At 47.5% G+C, this 14,108-nt stretch overlaps 2 protein-coding genes across 2 annotated transcripts in view; both read right to left on the bottom strand.

Moving 5' to 3' along the window:
* The window catches only part of OPCML (opioid binding protein/cell adhesion molecule like), a 1,015,083-nt gene that overhangs the window by 836,435 nt on the left and 164,540 nt on the right, over window positions 1-14,108 (bottom strand). The window lies entirely within an intron of this gene.
* Window positions 6,607-7,960, bottom strand: LOC119871774 (SWI/SNF-related matrix-associated actin-dependent regulator of chromatin subfamily E member 1). Its single transcript, XM_038535606.1, has one exon. It carries the CDS (start codon window positions 7,869-7,871, stop codon window positions 6,636-6,638), a length of 1,236 nt encoding a protein of 411 aa, XP_038391534.1. The 5' UTR covers window positions 7,872-7,960; the 3' UTR covers window positions 6,607-6,635.

Here is a 14,108-nt window from a genome sequence, read left to right as displayed (position 1 = left end):
AAACAGCTGCGGAAAAAGGCACCGCGTGCGCACGGGTGGGGCGGCCACCCCGGGACGAGCGCCCGCCGCCCGGCCGACCCCTGCCTCTGGCCGCCGGCAGGTGTTCAGGGAAGTGACGTCACAGGACAAGCGTTGCCCGTGCCCTCCTCACGTGCGGCGGGGCTCGTCCCCCTCCGCCCGACCTTGCCCCAGCTGAGCGCGGCCGGCCTCCACCCCCAACCGGGGGCCACCTCCCCCCTCACCCCCTGTTAAGCTGCAACTCCGCCCAACCATCTGTGGTGCCCGGCCGCCCGGCCGGCGTCACGAAACCAAAGCAGGACATTTTATGAACGTCGAGGACCCTTTATCGAGCGCTTACGAGACGCTAGGGAGTCTCCTATAGCTTTCCACGTATCAATTTATCTAGTTCCCCCAGTAGCCCCCAAACTCAGTCGTATTACCCTCTGCCCTCTAAAAGGGAAGGAAACCGGTTCTCCGAGAGGTTCCGGAACTTGGCAAGACCGTCCAGCTTGTACGTCAGGAGTCGGGGTCTAAACCAGGTAGTCGATTCCGTAGCTCACGTTCTTCACCGTTAAGCTCTCTCCTTGGCCTGGAAGGACAGGGCCTGCTCCCGGTTCTCTCCCCCCCCCGTGCCAGAGAGAGCCTCTGCTCAGCCCTTCGCCGTCTACACCACGAGTGTGCACACCTCCCCCTTCTCCTATCGGGCCTGCTCTCCCTCCCCTGATTTGGGTCTTAGCATTTCTCACAACCCGGCTCAAGTCCCCGACTCCGCAACATTCCCTAAGGGACCCCTGCCCCCATCCCCGGGACCGCAGGCCTTGGGCCCGGCATGAGGCGTGGCCTTGTGATCACACTGAGCCACCGGAGAGAAAGAAAACCGTCGCGTATTATTTTGTAGCCCTTGTAAAACCTCGCCAACACAGACACATCACAAACACTCAACTGAATTAGATCAGCATGGTCTGGGCTCCAGAGAACCTTCCAAACCTCAAGTCTTACAAAAACTCTGGAAGGGAAAGCGAGGGGGTCAGCCTCTGGGCGCCCTGAAGGCCGCGCCCAGGCTGCCCCCTCACCCCACTCCCCGGGACCCCAGGATTGGCTGCACACGGAGGCTGCTCCCCTCCCTGCACCGAAGAATCCCCGGCGCCCGCTGACCCTGCTTTGGTTACGCGACACCCAGGACTCTGTGACTTGAAATGGGACATCGGCCCCTGTGTGCTGGCTCCGGTCTCTGGGCGTATGAGAAACAGCAAATGAGAACCACCAGCCAAGCTCCAAAGAGCATCGCTTTACTCGCGGATAATCCAGATGCTCGCAGCGTGCTCCGGGCCACTCGAGCTCTCGGAACGCACATCTCGGGCTCCCTACCAGCCCTCGCACAGACTGGGGGATGCTAAGCCGTAGGGGCAGGAGTCAGCTTCCCTGGGGCCATCGACAGTCTCCAGATGGAACCTCTCCCCCTACCCCTCATCTTTTTTTCTTTTTCTTAAAGAAATCTTAATATCTCATTTTTTTAAAGACTTTTTATTTATTTATTCATGAGAGACAGAGAGAGAGAGAGAGAGAGAAGCAGAGACACAGGCAGAGGGAGAAGCAGGCTCCATGCAGGGAGCCCGACCTGGGACTCGATCCCATGACCCTGGGGTCACGCCCTGGACTGAGCCACCCGGGCGTCCCCACCCTCGTCTTTTTTTCTCTTCTCTCTTCTCTTCTTTCTCTTTCCTTACAGCTGAACTCTGTGTAACCCCTGTAGCCCACTAATGTGTGTGCAGGAGGGAAGAGAGGGGCTGAACTGTATGTAGACAAAGATATGAATTAATACCAAGTTCTGTGATGAAGGGTAAACCTTAAAAATGATGAATCCAGGACTTGTGCAACTGCCGTCCCCTCTATCTAGAGTGGACTCCTCTCCAGGGGCCACACAGCTGCTCCCTACCCCCCATGTCTCTCTGCATGTACTGCTGGAGACGACTCCCTAATGCGTCCTATGCAGGGGTCCCCCCAGTACTTCAATCCCCCACCCCCGTTTTTTCATGGCACTGAGGCTGCTAAAACTCTGCATCCGCCTCCCTGTCTGCCTTCATACACCCCAGGGGCGGGGGGTGCTCCATGATAGCAGGAGTCCTCTCTAGTCCATTCATTTCTGGATCCCCAGGACCCAGAAGCCTGCCTGCTGGGCATATCATGGGAGCTTAATAAATAGTCAATTAAAAATGGTTAGATAGGGACACCTGGGGGCTCAATGGTTTAGCGCCTGCCTTTGGCCCAGGGCGTGACCCTAGAGACCCGGGATCGAGTCCCACGTCGGGCTCCCTGCATGGAGCCTGCTTCTCCCTCTGCCTCTCTCTCTCTCTCTCTCTCTGTCTCTCATGAATAAATAAGTAAAATCCTTAAAAAATAATAAAAATAAGAATGGTTAGATAGAATGGTTAGATAAACAAGTAAATTTCGAAGAAAAGAAAAGGTCCTGAATCTAATTCTAATTTAATCCTAACCAAATCTGGGACCTCAAAATATGGCTTCATCTCTGTGCATCTCGCCCTTCTCATCTGGAAAATGAGATCCTAGACACGATCAGCAACGTGTTACTGCCTGTTTCCAAGTTTCCCTGAATCCCCGGGATGTGAATAAGTGAGGCAAGGCTGGGCGGGGGGGGGGGGGGGGGGGCTATCTCTAAATGACTTTCAGGTGACCTTGGCGATGCTCTTTCCCCTCCATCCACAGAGCGCTGGTAAAAGACCCTGCCTTCGGTGGGGCATCAGTAGGAAGGCCCGCTGGCCCCTCGCTCACAGACAATCCCAAACCACATCCTCTGCTTTGCAGGAGAAGGAGGACTGAGCTTCCCTTACAATCCCTCTGCAAAGTCATTCCTGTGATTAGAACTGGGGGTTAGCGCCGTGAAGCCAAAGCCGCGCCCTTTACTGGGTCCCTCCGAGGAGAACCACGACAAGTCGCCCAAGTTGTGTCTAAAGAGGGAGAGCGCGTTTCCAGGGGAGGCAGGAGGACAGCGCGGCCCCGTATGACACGTCCTGGCTAAGCGCGAGCCTCCTGATGTATGGGAACTACTGAGGGCAGCTCTGCGGTCGCCCTTTTAACCAGCCCTAGAGGCCCTCTGTATTCCAGGGCCCCCGGAGGGAAGAGGGGAACTAATAACACTCTAGCAACAGCCTGTGCCTCGGCCACGACGCACACGAGCAGACAGGGCTGGGGGGCGCAGCGCCGCTCGGGTGGAGCGCCCGCGGCCGGCGTGGGCACCGCAGCACCTGGCTGGCGCGGCGCAGGGTGGAAGCCGTCCACTCCCACCTGCACGGACAGCACGGAAGACCACTGCCAGCTCACGGACAGGCTTCGACAGCAGGGTTGACCGAGCCCTGCGGACCAAACGCCTCTGCTGCCTGCTGATGCCAGACTCATCAGCAAGGCCGCCCCCGGACAAGCTGGTACTGGGGCCGGGGAGGAGGTGTGGCCCTCGGGGAGCAGGGCAGGGATGCAGGGTGGCCACCGAGGGGCAGAGGGCAGCTCGGGGGCCCAGGACCAGGCCTACAAGGCAACTGGCGTTGAGAGAGGGCAAGAGCTTAGGCCCAAGTTGGCGAGGCTGGGAGAGGGGCCACTCGGTGCCTTAGGCTTTTGTGGAGCTTCTGCTGAGCATCACCATTCTGGGGACCGTCGAGGAGGAAGCAATGAGCTTCTGAACTCTGGTATCACAGGGAATATCAGACCCCAAGCCCCCTTCCATGAGGGTTGCAAAAAGCCCTAAGAACAGGAGGCTTGGCTTGCTCAGCGGTGTAGCGGCCTGACTGTTCCTAAGGACGTCTACGTATCGCCCCCTTAGCTCCTCGCAGGGTCTAGGTCATCCTTACTCCCCCCCCCTTAAGCCATGGGCCCAGCGCTTGTCATCTTGCCATCTACCCACGTCACACCCAAGTCTCCCTCATTAGATAAAAAATTGAATTTTGTTAATTAAAGTAATGGAAATCAATTACCCTTATCAGGCCACATGGCCTACTGAAACAGAGCCAGGCCCTCATTCGTAGGGAGAGGGCTGCAAAGTGGGCTCTCGGAGGCGGGGGGGGGGGGGGGGGGGGGGGGGGAGGCTTCTGTCCTGGGAGCAGAGGGGCTTTCTCCCCTAGAGCCAGAGCAGGTTCCAAACCGGAGTATTCCCCTCAAAACGATGAGTAGGTTAAATTTCACTCACATGCTAAGACTCAATTTCTTCTCAGCTCTCTGCCTAGCACCGGCCTGGATTTAACAAAAGTCATGCACGTTTAAAACAAAACTCAATCACTTTTGGAAGGGAATGCAGGACTGATGCAGGGCAGTCGTTGGGGTTTTCTCGCCCTTCCCTTCTCCTGTACTACATGTCCTCAGAACAGCTTGAAAATTCATCACTCTTCTAAATATCGCTGTACAATTTAAACACAGTCATTATTTCACTTTAAAAAAAAATGCTGTAAATGCAAAGCCTCCTCAGCAATGCCCCTGCAGTTTTCTCAGTTTATTCTGAGCTAATTGCCGAAGCAGCGTGTGATGAGATCCCTAATAGCCTTCACAATAAAAGATTAAAGCCCGTAAGGAAGCACATTTAAAAGGTGAGCTGCAGACCCTGAGATCCCACCCACCTCGGCAACATATGATGAAGGTGCTCTGTCAGTCGGCAGCAAGCCCGCTCCCCAGCTCGGGTCACTCACAGCCCCCAAGGGCGGCCGGGCTCAGGGCCGCGGTGAGGGACGGGGTCTGGTGGTCCAGCCTACACCGCTCCTACTGACTCACTGTTGAAAACATGAATCCCCTGACATCCCTCCGAGCTTCGCCCCTGGAGCCAGTTTCTTCTTAAGAAGGAGTGCGTGACCCCTCGCAATGCTCCTGCTTGCAACTGGTTCTTGACCTCATCTTGTCTACCCGATGCCTGGGATGAGCTTCCCCACTGTACTTTGAACGTTTCATTCCAGTGCCCTCTCCTAAAACAATAGGACAAATCCTAAACAAATAGGACAATCTGCATCACCCAAAGTCACTATCCACAATCCCCATTATGCTTCAGAAACCAGGCTGCTCAGATCGAGCAAACGCATCCGTCGCCCTCACGGGGAGCATGCTAGCCCTCACCCTAGACTGAATCAACTCAAGAAAGTTGACTTCTCCACCTCTCTCTTCTTGAAAACCTCCTTCTGTCTCTGACCGTAGCAAAAGGCGAAATTCTGCAAATCAGGACCGACTACAAAATAGGGAGTTTTCTTGTCATTTGCTTTATTCAAAGTATGGAGGGTCTAGCTAAGAGAAAAGCCACAAAATGACTCCGCCGCCATTCATGAGAGTCACATAAAAGTCTTCAGTTGCAAACCTCAGCGCCTGGAGACTTGCACTCTGTGCTCTTTGCTTTGCTTCTCTGGGAATTGTAAAACCTCAAAGAAGTGGGGTAACAAGTGAGTGAACTTGAGTGAACTCGCCCATGATGTCCCCTACAGGAGCTTCCTCCAGCAGATCGATTGCTGCCGCAGCCTTCCATTCTTCCTCACCATCACAATCTGCATGGCTCCCATTATCTCCTTTTAGCATTAATCTAGGCAATCACATTTATCTCACAGAACATAAACAAGCTGACCCTACATCAATCACAGAGCCCCAGAATAACACTCTCGTCACTGGAAATAGCGGAGTGTCTACAAGTGCTGCCATTCCATCAAAGTCATGACTGTTTTAAGGAATTTGGAATTTCTCAATATATAAAATCTCAGAGTAGGGAGAGAACTTATAGGGAGCTATTTTTCAATGTTCAAAGGGTAAAAATAAGCATTACATAAAAAACAGGCAGTCGTGATGGCCAAATGCATTTGGGAAAACCTACATTAAGCTAATGTAAACAAATTTATTTACCGCTTTTTAGAAGATATTTATTTATTTGAGAGAGAGAAAGAGACAGCACAAGTGGGAGGGAGAGGGAGAGAGAATCCCAAGCAGACTTTGCACTGAGTATGGGGCCTAACGTGGGGCTTAATCCCAACACCCTGAGATCATGACCTGAGCCAAAACCAAGAGTTGGATTCTCAATTGACTGCCATCAATCACTACCTCTAATCACTGCTTTTGCTTATTTTATTTTATTTTATTTTATTTTAAGATTTTACTCATTTATTTGAAAGAGAGAAAGAGCACGAGTGGGGGGGAGGGCAAGAGAGAGAAGGAGAAGCAAACTCCTCACTTAGCAGGGAGCCCAATGTGGGATTTGATCTCAGGACCCTGGGATCATGACTTGAGCCAAAGGCAGATGCTTGACTAAGTCACCCAGGCGTCCCTATTTAATGCTTTTAATATTAATGATGTGTCTCCAGAAATCCAGTGTATTTATTCCCCAAACATATTTACCTTGCCATCTACTCTCTGTAGTGAGTGACCTCCTCATAGTAATGTCCCATGAAACACACTGCTCTACAACGACCTGGGCCGATCCTTCATTAAATGAATCCTTCACTCCCTTCTACATCACTCCTGGGCTCATAATTGATTTGAGAACTTACTGCTTGTGCCACTTCCCTACCACAACATTCTTTTTTTTTTTTTTTTTTTTTTTAAAACTCAAAAAACATTTTTTTTTTTCATTTAAAAAAGTATTTAGAACACATAAAACAAGGCAACATTTATTCTTTCTTCTCATCTTCTGGTGTGGGGTCTGTCGGTGGCTCCTCCACTGTTGCACTGTTGCTCTCTGAGCCAGTGTTACTATCACTGGTCCCTTCCTCGGCCATACTGTCCACCCCCTCCTGCCCGCTCTCCTTGTCCTCAGGAGTAGATGTGCCTTCTTCACCGTTCTGTTGGCTTTCCGTTGCTTCTTCAAGGTGTGTCTCCTCTGTCTCCATAGGGATGCTTTCGTCGTCCTTCTTCTCCTGGGTCTTACTAGCAGCTGGCTCTTCCTCGGGAACCATGCTGCTCTGACTACGTTCAGCTTGCTCTGCTGCTTCTTTCTCCCTCTCCTCTTGCCTTTTGCGAGCCTGTTCTTCTGCCTGTGCAATTTCAGCGGCAATCTTTTCCATATCCACTTCTACTTTCAAACCGCACAACCTTTTAAGTTCATTGTTAAATGAATCTGTGCTTTCTAGGAACTTCCTCTTCTTTTCCTGGTGTCGCTCCTCTATCTGAAGAAGTTCAGCTTCTAGTTTTCGCTGATGAACCATTAAGGACTGGACCTGTCGTTTGAGGACCTGCATTCTAGCTGTTGTGACAACTGACCGAACGTCTGGCACCACACTCTCACTAAGGATTTCACTGATGAGGCGGTGGTTTCTCTGGAAACGGGCAGTGGCTGTATGCTTCATTGAAAAGCCATCATCATAATCATCTGGATCTTCAGCAGGCTGAATGCTCATGTAAGGTTCTCCTTTCTCCATGCGAGACTGTCTCTGTCGACTTTCTTCCTCTAAAGCAGCTTCTGCACGACTCTTCGCATTTATGTAAGCAAGGTATGCGGGGGAATTATGATAGGCCTTCATAGATTCATTGTACTCTATCTTTTCTGCTTCGTATTCGTTTAAATATTCTTGTTTTTCTTCATCAGTGAGATCTCGCCACATGCCACCAATAATCTTGCCAATCTCCCACAACTTTAGGTCAGGGTTGGAAGCTTTTACTTGGTCCCAGACCTTTCTGCTGTACCTCATGTAGGGCATCAGCGGCTTATCTGGTGGCTTTGGGGGTTTTGGAATCGTAATACCAGAGGATGCCGTGACCCGGCTGTTGGTGCCCGGGTTCCCTCCCAGCCTGTAGTTGTTGTAGGCGAGATGACTGTATGGATTGTATCCCACAAACCCTGGTGTGCTGGGCATTTGTGTTGCAGGAGCTGGGGTGGGAGGTGGGGCATAAGATGGTCTTTTTGACATTTTGGAAGATTAAGTTCTCAGTTCCTTAAGAATGAATCTGAGACACCGCGGGCAGAAAAAGCGCCCGCAGCTCCGGCCTCGTTTCTCTTTGTCCCTACCACAACATTCTTTGTGGCATTGAACCAAAGTGTGATTCTTTAAAGCTTCCTTCTTGTACTTTCAGATTTGACCTCTAGGGCTATATGGAGCAAGCCTAATCAATCTTCAAATACATGAAGAAAGTTCTCATGGTTCTTCTGATTACATCCTGCAGGCTAAAATCCATGTGAGCCTCCAATGATTACTCTGGTGACATTTCACATTATAGTAACAGCCTGGTCCCTTCGGCTTGATTCTCTTCAATTATCAATATACCTCATAAAGTAAGGTGGCTGCAGGGAACACAGACGCTCTGCATCTGGTCAAACCAATTTAAAGTAAGACTTTGACTTTTGTAGCTCTGGACACTGGTATGCCAGTAAGAAGCCAGGAGATTTTACTGGAATAATCGAGAATTTTATCAACTAGAAAGTAGCTCTATGACTCAACACTGAGGTTATGAAGGCTCATCCAGATAGATAAAAAGTGGTTATTTCCATGAGAATGAGGACCTGTGTTGAGAGTTTGGATAACTTGGTATAGGCCCTGACAGGGAACTAGACTATGATTTAGGCTCCCCTGGCTGCAATGGACTTCAGTTATCAACAACACCATTGTTGTGGGCAGGAAGTCAGAGTCCCTAAGTGGGGATGACAAGCCTGGCTCAGGCTGATTCCTCCTCCAACCCCTCAGCAGGTACAGCATCCCCAAATGCTAAGCAGGATGCTCGTGAGTCAGCCAAATTCCTGCTGAAAAGTAAGCCTCAGCATGTGAGAGGCAATTCTTATTCTTTTGCTAGGTAATTCTTGCTTCCAAAAGCAGAAGAGAGAACAGAGGCCAATATTTAGAGATGTGAATGGTACTAGAGGGCTGCAGAAGAATAGAAATGCAAATGCAATTTTTGAAATGCACCCTACTGAACAATTCACTGAAAATATGAAGGCATGTAGAAGGAAATGCAGCCACCAGGGTATCTAGTCTCTGCAGGACCATATCAGCTTCTGGAATGGTCCACGTGGATTAGACAGGTACTTTAGCCATATCCATTTTCAAGCAGGCTTTAAAGAAAATTCAAAACAAAATGGTGGCAATAGAAAGAACACGGAATTGTACATCAGAAAACCTGGCTTCAGGCTGTGTTTTGCCACTTACAAGCTGTATGAGGTCTGGTTATTTACTTAACCTCTCTAAAAACTCATCCATAAAATCAAAGTTCTGAACTAGACTGCTAGCTGTGGTCTTTTTGGTGCAAATCCTCTACTATTATAATAGTATTATTATATAATTATAATTATTATATTATTATAATAGGTCCTACAGAAGACCATCTTTCCCAACTTTTGGAAGCCCTCCAGAAAATGGTTTCACATTATTTTAAAAGGAAATGGGGTGCATAGTATTTGGAAGTGAGGGAGAGAACAAATGTATTCAAATTTCTATATAAGGTTGAGCACAAAGTTGTGTTCTTGTTTATTTACTTTTGTTATTATTGCTGCCAGAGAACTAATTACTTATACCATTTTGTTTGTCCTTCAGAAATTAGTTGCTGATTTGTGCTTTAGCTTTGGTTTTAAGCCACTTGGAAAGAACCCGTGGCCAGAGAATGGCATGCTGTTGCTATATCTCTCCATGTCTGCCCTAATTGTTTCCTCGCCCTGGAGGGCAGCCCAATACAACTGCAATAATTCTCTTGGGAGTTGCACCTACTTTGTTCTGACATGCAAGAATTATAAAGATGGTTTTTTGGAGGTCATTAAAACTGGTGGCATTTCCTTGGACACATCCTTGGAAGATCATGGAACCAACAGGATCCCCAGTTGAGATTATGGTAATTGGAAACCAAAAGTAGGCTTAGATTAAGGGCAGCAAAACAATATAAAGACATTCAATTGCTTTTATGAAAATTATGTTCTACATCCAATACGTGACTCACTATCATCTACTGAAGCAGCATGTAGCATCTTTAGCCTCTGAAATTAAGGCTAAAGATGGAACCAGGAACATCTAGCAGGTGAAGGTCTCATTTGCATTTGGACACCGCAAAAAGCTATTAATTTCATTTCCAAATAAACAGAGAGAGATTATCTTGACCTGGAAAGGAAGCTCCTGCTAGCCAAATTTCTCTTTGCCTGATGGGACTGCATGAGTTGCATATCATTCACTTCAACATTAAATGTACCTGGGGGAGAAATCCAGGATAACACAAGAAAGAATGACCCTCAAATCACCTGAATTATTATAATCCCAGTATGTGTGGGTATCCATAAAAGACGATGTTGAGCCGAGAGGAAAGGCAGAAAGAGGAGAGCCCTTAGAAATACAGTGGAGGATGAAGGACAGGGAAATTTATTTTAAAAGCCAAATGCATAGAGCTTGATAACACACAAAGAAATGTTACTCCACCGCATTTGACCCAGTAGCCAGTTGTACATGTGCTCTATTGCCCAGTGGACAAAAGCTGTCTTTTTGCTCTGGAAGGGAGAAAGGGCTCAGGGCACGAAGAGCCATAGAATTTGTCTTCTTTGATTAATCACTTTGACTAAAGCCTCTGTTACTGAAATGGGTGTGCTCAATGACCATTCACTAAGTGTTCCATGATTGTGATGAATAAGATCTACTGCAGATGAGAGCCATTGATTCACCAGAGCCCAGATGCCCACTGAATCCCATCTAGCACATCTCAGCCGTGAGCTGCTCGGGGGCAAGGACTCTGCCTTATTCCCCTCTGAGTCCCACAACACCCAGGACAATGCCTTGCATAGGTGCTGGTAACTGACAGGAGACTGCTTTCATAAATGAAGAGCAATGTTTGACAATATAACCTATGAGGTAAGTACATGGAAACATTTAGAAGGGATTTTTCAGGAGGTGCTCAATCCCTTGGAGAGGCGTCTACTTCCCCCAGTCCCCTCACTGCTGCTATTCAGAGAAGCCATTCACAAACAGATGGGCACACGGTTTCTGAGAGTCCTTTGAACCTCAGTACCGAGTTTGATTAAGCATTAATAGCAACAACAACTGACAGAAAATGCTATTTAAAATCTGATCTATGTGCACATTCCAGATAAAGAAATCATGAATTCATTTTAGTTAGTATAAAAACCTTGATACAAGGGTATAAGTCAAACCATGTCAAGGGGAAGTGGACCATGTGGGACAGATTCAATCAAGGTTGAAACCATAATTAGAAAGCGCCTACCATGAGCTAGATGCAAAGTTGAAGAAGCCATGGCCTTGACCTTCAAAGAATTCACAGTCTAGTGGGAGAGAGTAGGCACCACGAGCTGAGACACCAGGGAGCAGAAAGAATTGACATGTGGACCTTGACAGCAAATGGCTCAGGTTCGAATCCCTGGCTGTGTGGCTCGGTAACTCACTTTGGCAAGTGGCCTGGCTTTTCTAAGTCTCACTTTGTAGATAGCATTAATCATATCCACTTCTGAGCCCTTATGCAGTGCATGTATATGGTTACCACCCAATAAATGTAAGCTCCCGCTTTAATGAGAGGATAAGAACATAACAAAAGTGCAAGACAGAGACCATTCCCTCAGCCAAAATTAATTATTAAATAGTTCCTCCTCGAGTACGGGTTGGAAATGAACAACATTATATCTGCAAACTGTGCTATAAATCTGTATTTGTTATCTGTTTACTTAACTGTCTTCAGTTTTGGGGGGAAATGTTAATGGTTTATGTGCTAGTTCCTTCTGTGGCGTTGTATACATTCTCCGCTCTCGGTTCTGAAGAAGGAACTCCTTTAGATACTGCAACGGAAGGTACTTAAACCAGGTGGTTCTGTTTCAAAAACTGCAAATGGTATTCAGAGGTGTAGGCAAACAGAACTCATCACAAAAATGGGCTCTGCTAGGTCAACCCTGAGTGAGAATCCCCCTTCTTACAAACAGAGAGTTGGTGCCAGCCAGAGGTACACGAGTAATCCCTTCTTATTCTGAGACTGACCTAGATCTCCATGACCTTTATAGGATCTATTTTAAATGCCTTGCCAACCACAAACATGGTACCTTCCTTCCCTACAGATTTTGTGCAGTCTGTGGCCACTTTCCCTTTGGAGGATTTTCTTTCTGAAGGTGAGGTGTGAGACAGGAAGAACACAGCTGTGCTTTAGATCCCAGATGGAAATAGTGGAACATGCTAAGCAGTCAAAAAAAATATTTTGACTTATGAACAGAGCAAGCTTTCTCAAGAAGCTATCAGATAGAAAGAACAATTTTCTGCATGAAATCCATGCCTTCCTTACCCCCTGGCCTTCTTGTACAAACCAACTTTTCATGGAAACATGAGTGGTGCCCAAATGGTGGGTTGGAAAAATGTGAGATGACCAGTCTGCTCAGTTCTGGAACAGATGTGAGGCCACTAACACCACGGCAAGACTGTAGTAGAGCCACAGAATTCCATGATGATCTGGATGGAAAAGCCAACCCTGCTGTCTTGATGTCTTCTTTCTTTTCCTCAGTCACCGCAGCAATGACGCTTCTAAAAAGGGGCCGCCTCCCTCCTCTGTGGAACCAACTGCATTGGAATTCTACTGAATGGCACTAAATGTCTTCAAAATCAAAGGGAGAATATAATTTAAGTGCCACTCGGATCTTCCCACAGTTTCTCTGTACCCACACGCGAGAACGCTGCCTGGTGACAGGTCTATAGTTTAGGGTAACGTACAGTGGGGGGGAAATGATGGTTTTGCAACCATGTAGTTCAGGAAATTGACAATTTTAATAGCACACTTCTAATGGGGAATCATCCAGATTTGTGTCCCTCCCCCACCCTTAGACCGAAAACATCAGTAGGATGTGAGAAAGCCAAGTATTAGTAAAGAAATTCACATCTATCTTCTTTCCAGAAATGGAGAGTCACAATGTGAAGGTAGAACAAATAATAGCATGAGAGTATTACTCCACCGGAATAAGAGCTGAGTTAAGAAATTTTGGATGGAAATGGGGAGAAAACTCACACTCTCCTCCTCAAACTACTGTTTTTATAGGAAGTATCTCATACTCCATAGATAGTGAGTGGCCTAGGGTACCATTATTCTAACTTAAGAAGAACCAGGAGATAGATGTAGATTTTAAACCTTACTAGAAAACAGTTCCTTACCCAAAAAAGAAAAGAAAAAAAAAGTGAGTATCTACTATGTAGCAGGTATGCATGTTTGCTAGCAGGCACTTCTTCATTCTGGGAACTCACATGTCAGTGAAACGGTTCGACATACAAATGAATACGCCCAGCACAATCTGGAAACTGTAAGGAGCTCATGTGGAGCTATCAGTCATGAAGAGCTGGGGGCAGCCCAGTGGAGAAAGGTGGAAAGCTGTGGAAACATGGGTGTAAGGCAGTACGTGAATGTATTACTCAGTATGTCTCTATCTCCGTAAAATCAAATGGATACAACTCTCTGAGGTCAACAGATGGAATAACTTGCTGATGGTGAGAGTTGTTTAAAAATGGACTTGAGTTACAGAGAGGTACCACAAAAGTGGCTTTCCCCTATTTGCCATGGTTATTTTAGGAGCAGCAAATGGCCTTTCAAAGTTTTGTCAATATCTAGCTTTTGTGGTATGGAACTAGGTGTAATTAGGAGTGGATTGAGGACAGTGTTGTCTATATTTTCCATCTCACCCCTTTCTCACCTTCCATTCCCTTCTCAACCCACTACAATTGAGCTTTCAGATCCATGCATTCCAACAAAACAGCTGTTATCAAGGTCATCAACAACTCCATCTTCCCAAATTGCCAAGACTCACTTCAGTCTTCCCACTGTACTTCTCTCTTCTCAGCAACCTTTAAAGGAAATACTTTCCAAGCTTCTGTGACACCACACTCTCCTGTTTGTTTGTCCATGTACTTCTTATCTACTATGTAGTTGTTCCTTCTTGGTCATCTTTGCCTCTCCTCCTTTTCCTGAGCTCTAAAAAGAATACCCTAGGGTTCCATCCTCAGTTTCCAATTCTCCTGTCTCTACACTCTCTGCTAGGATGGCCTCATGCCAGCCCATGGTTTTAAATGCGATCTATATCCCACTCACTCCCAAGCCTAACATCCGCAATCCAGTCCATTTTCCAGAGAACAAAGTTCATACATCTAAAGGCTCACTTGACTCCAACAGGCTTCCCAAAATTAATGTGCACACACAGCGGAATT

Source organism: Canis lupus, chromosome 5 (assembly GCF_011100685.1).
Source record: "Canis lupus familiaris isolate Mischka breed German Shepherd chromosome 5, alternate assembly UU_Cfam_GSD_1.0, whole genome shotgun sequence".
Lineage (NCBI taxonomy): Eukaryota > Metazoa > Chordata > Mammalia > Carnivora > Canidae > Canis > Canis lupus.
Note: the sequence above shows the minus strand (reverse complement) of the source record. Positions and strands in the feature narration are given on the sequence as shown.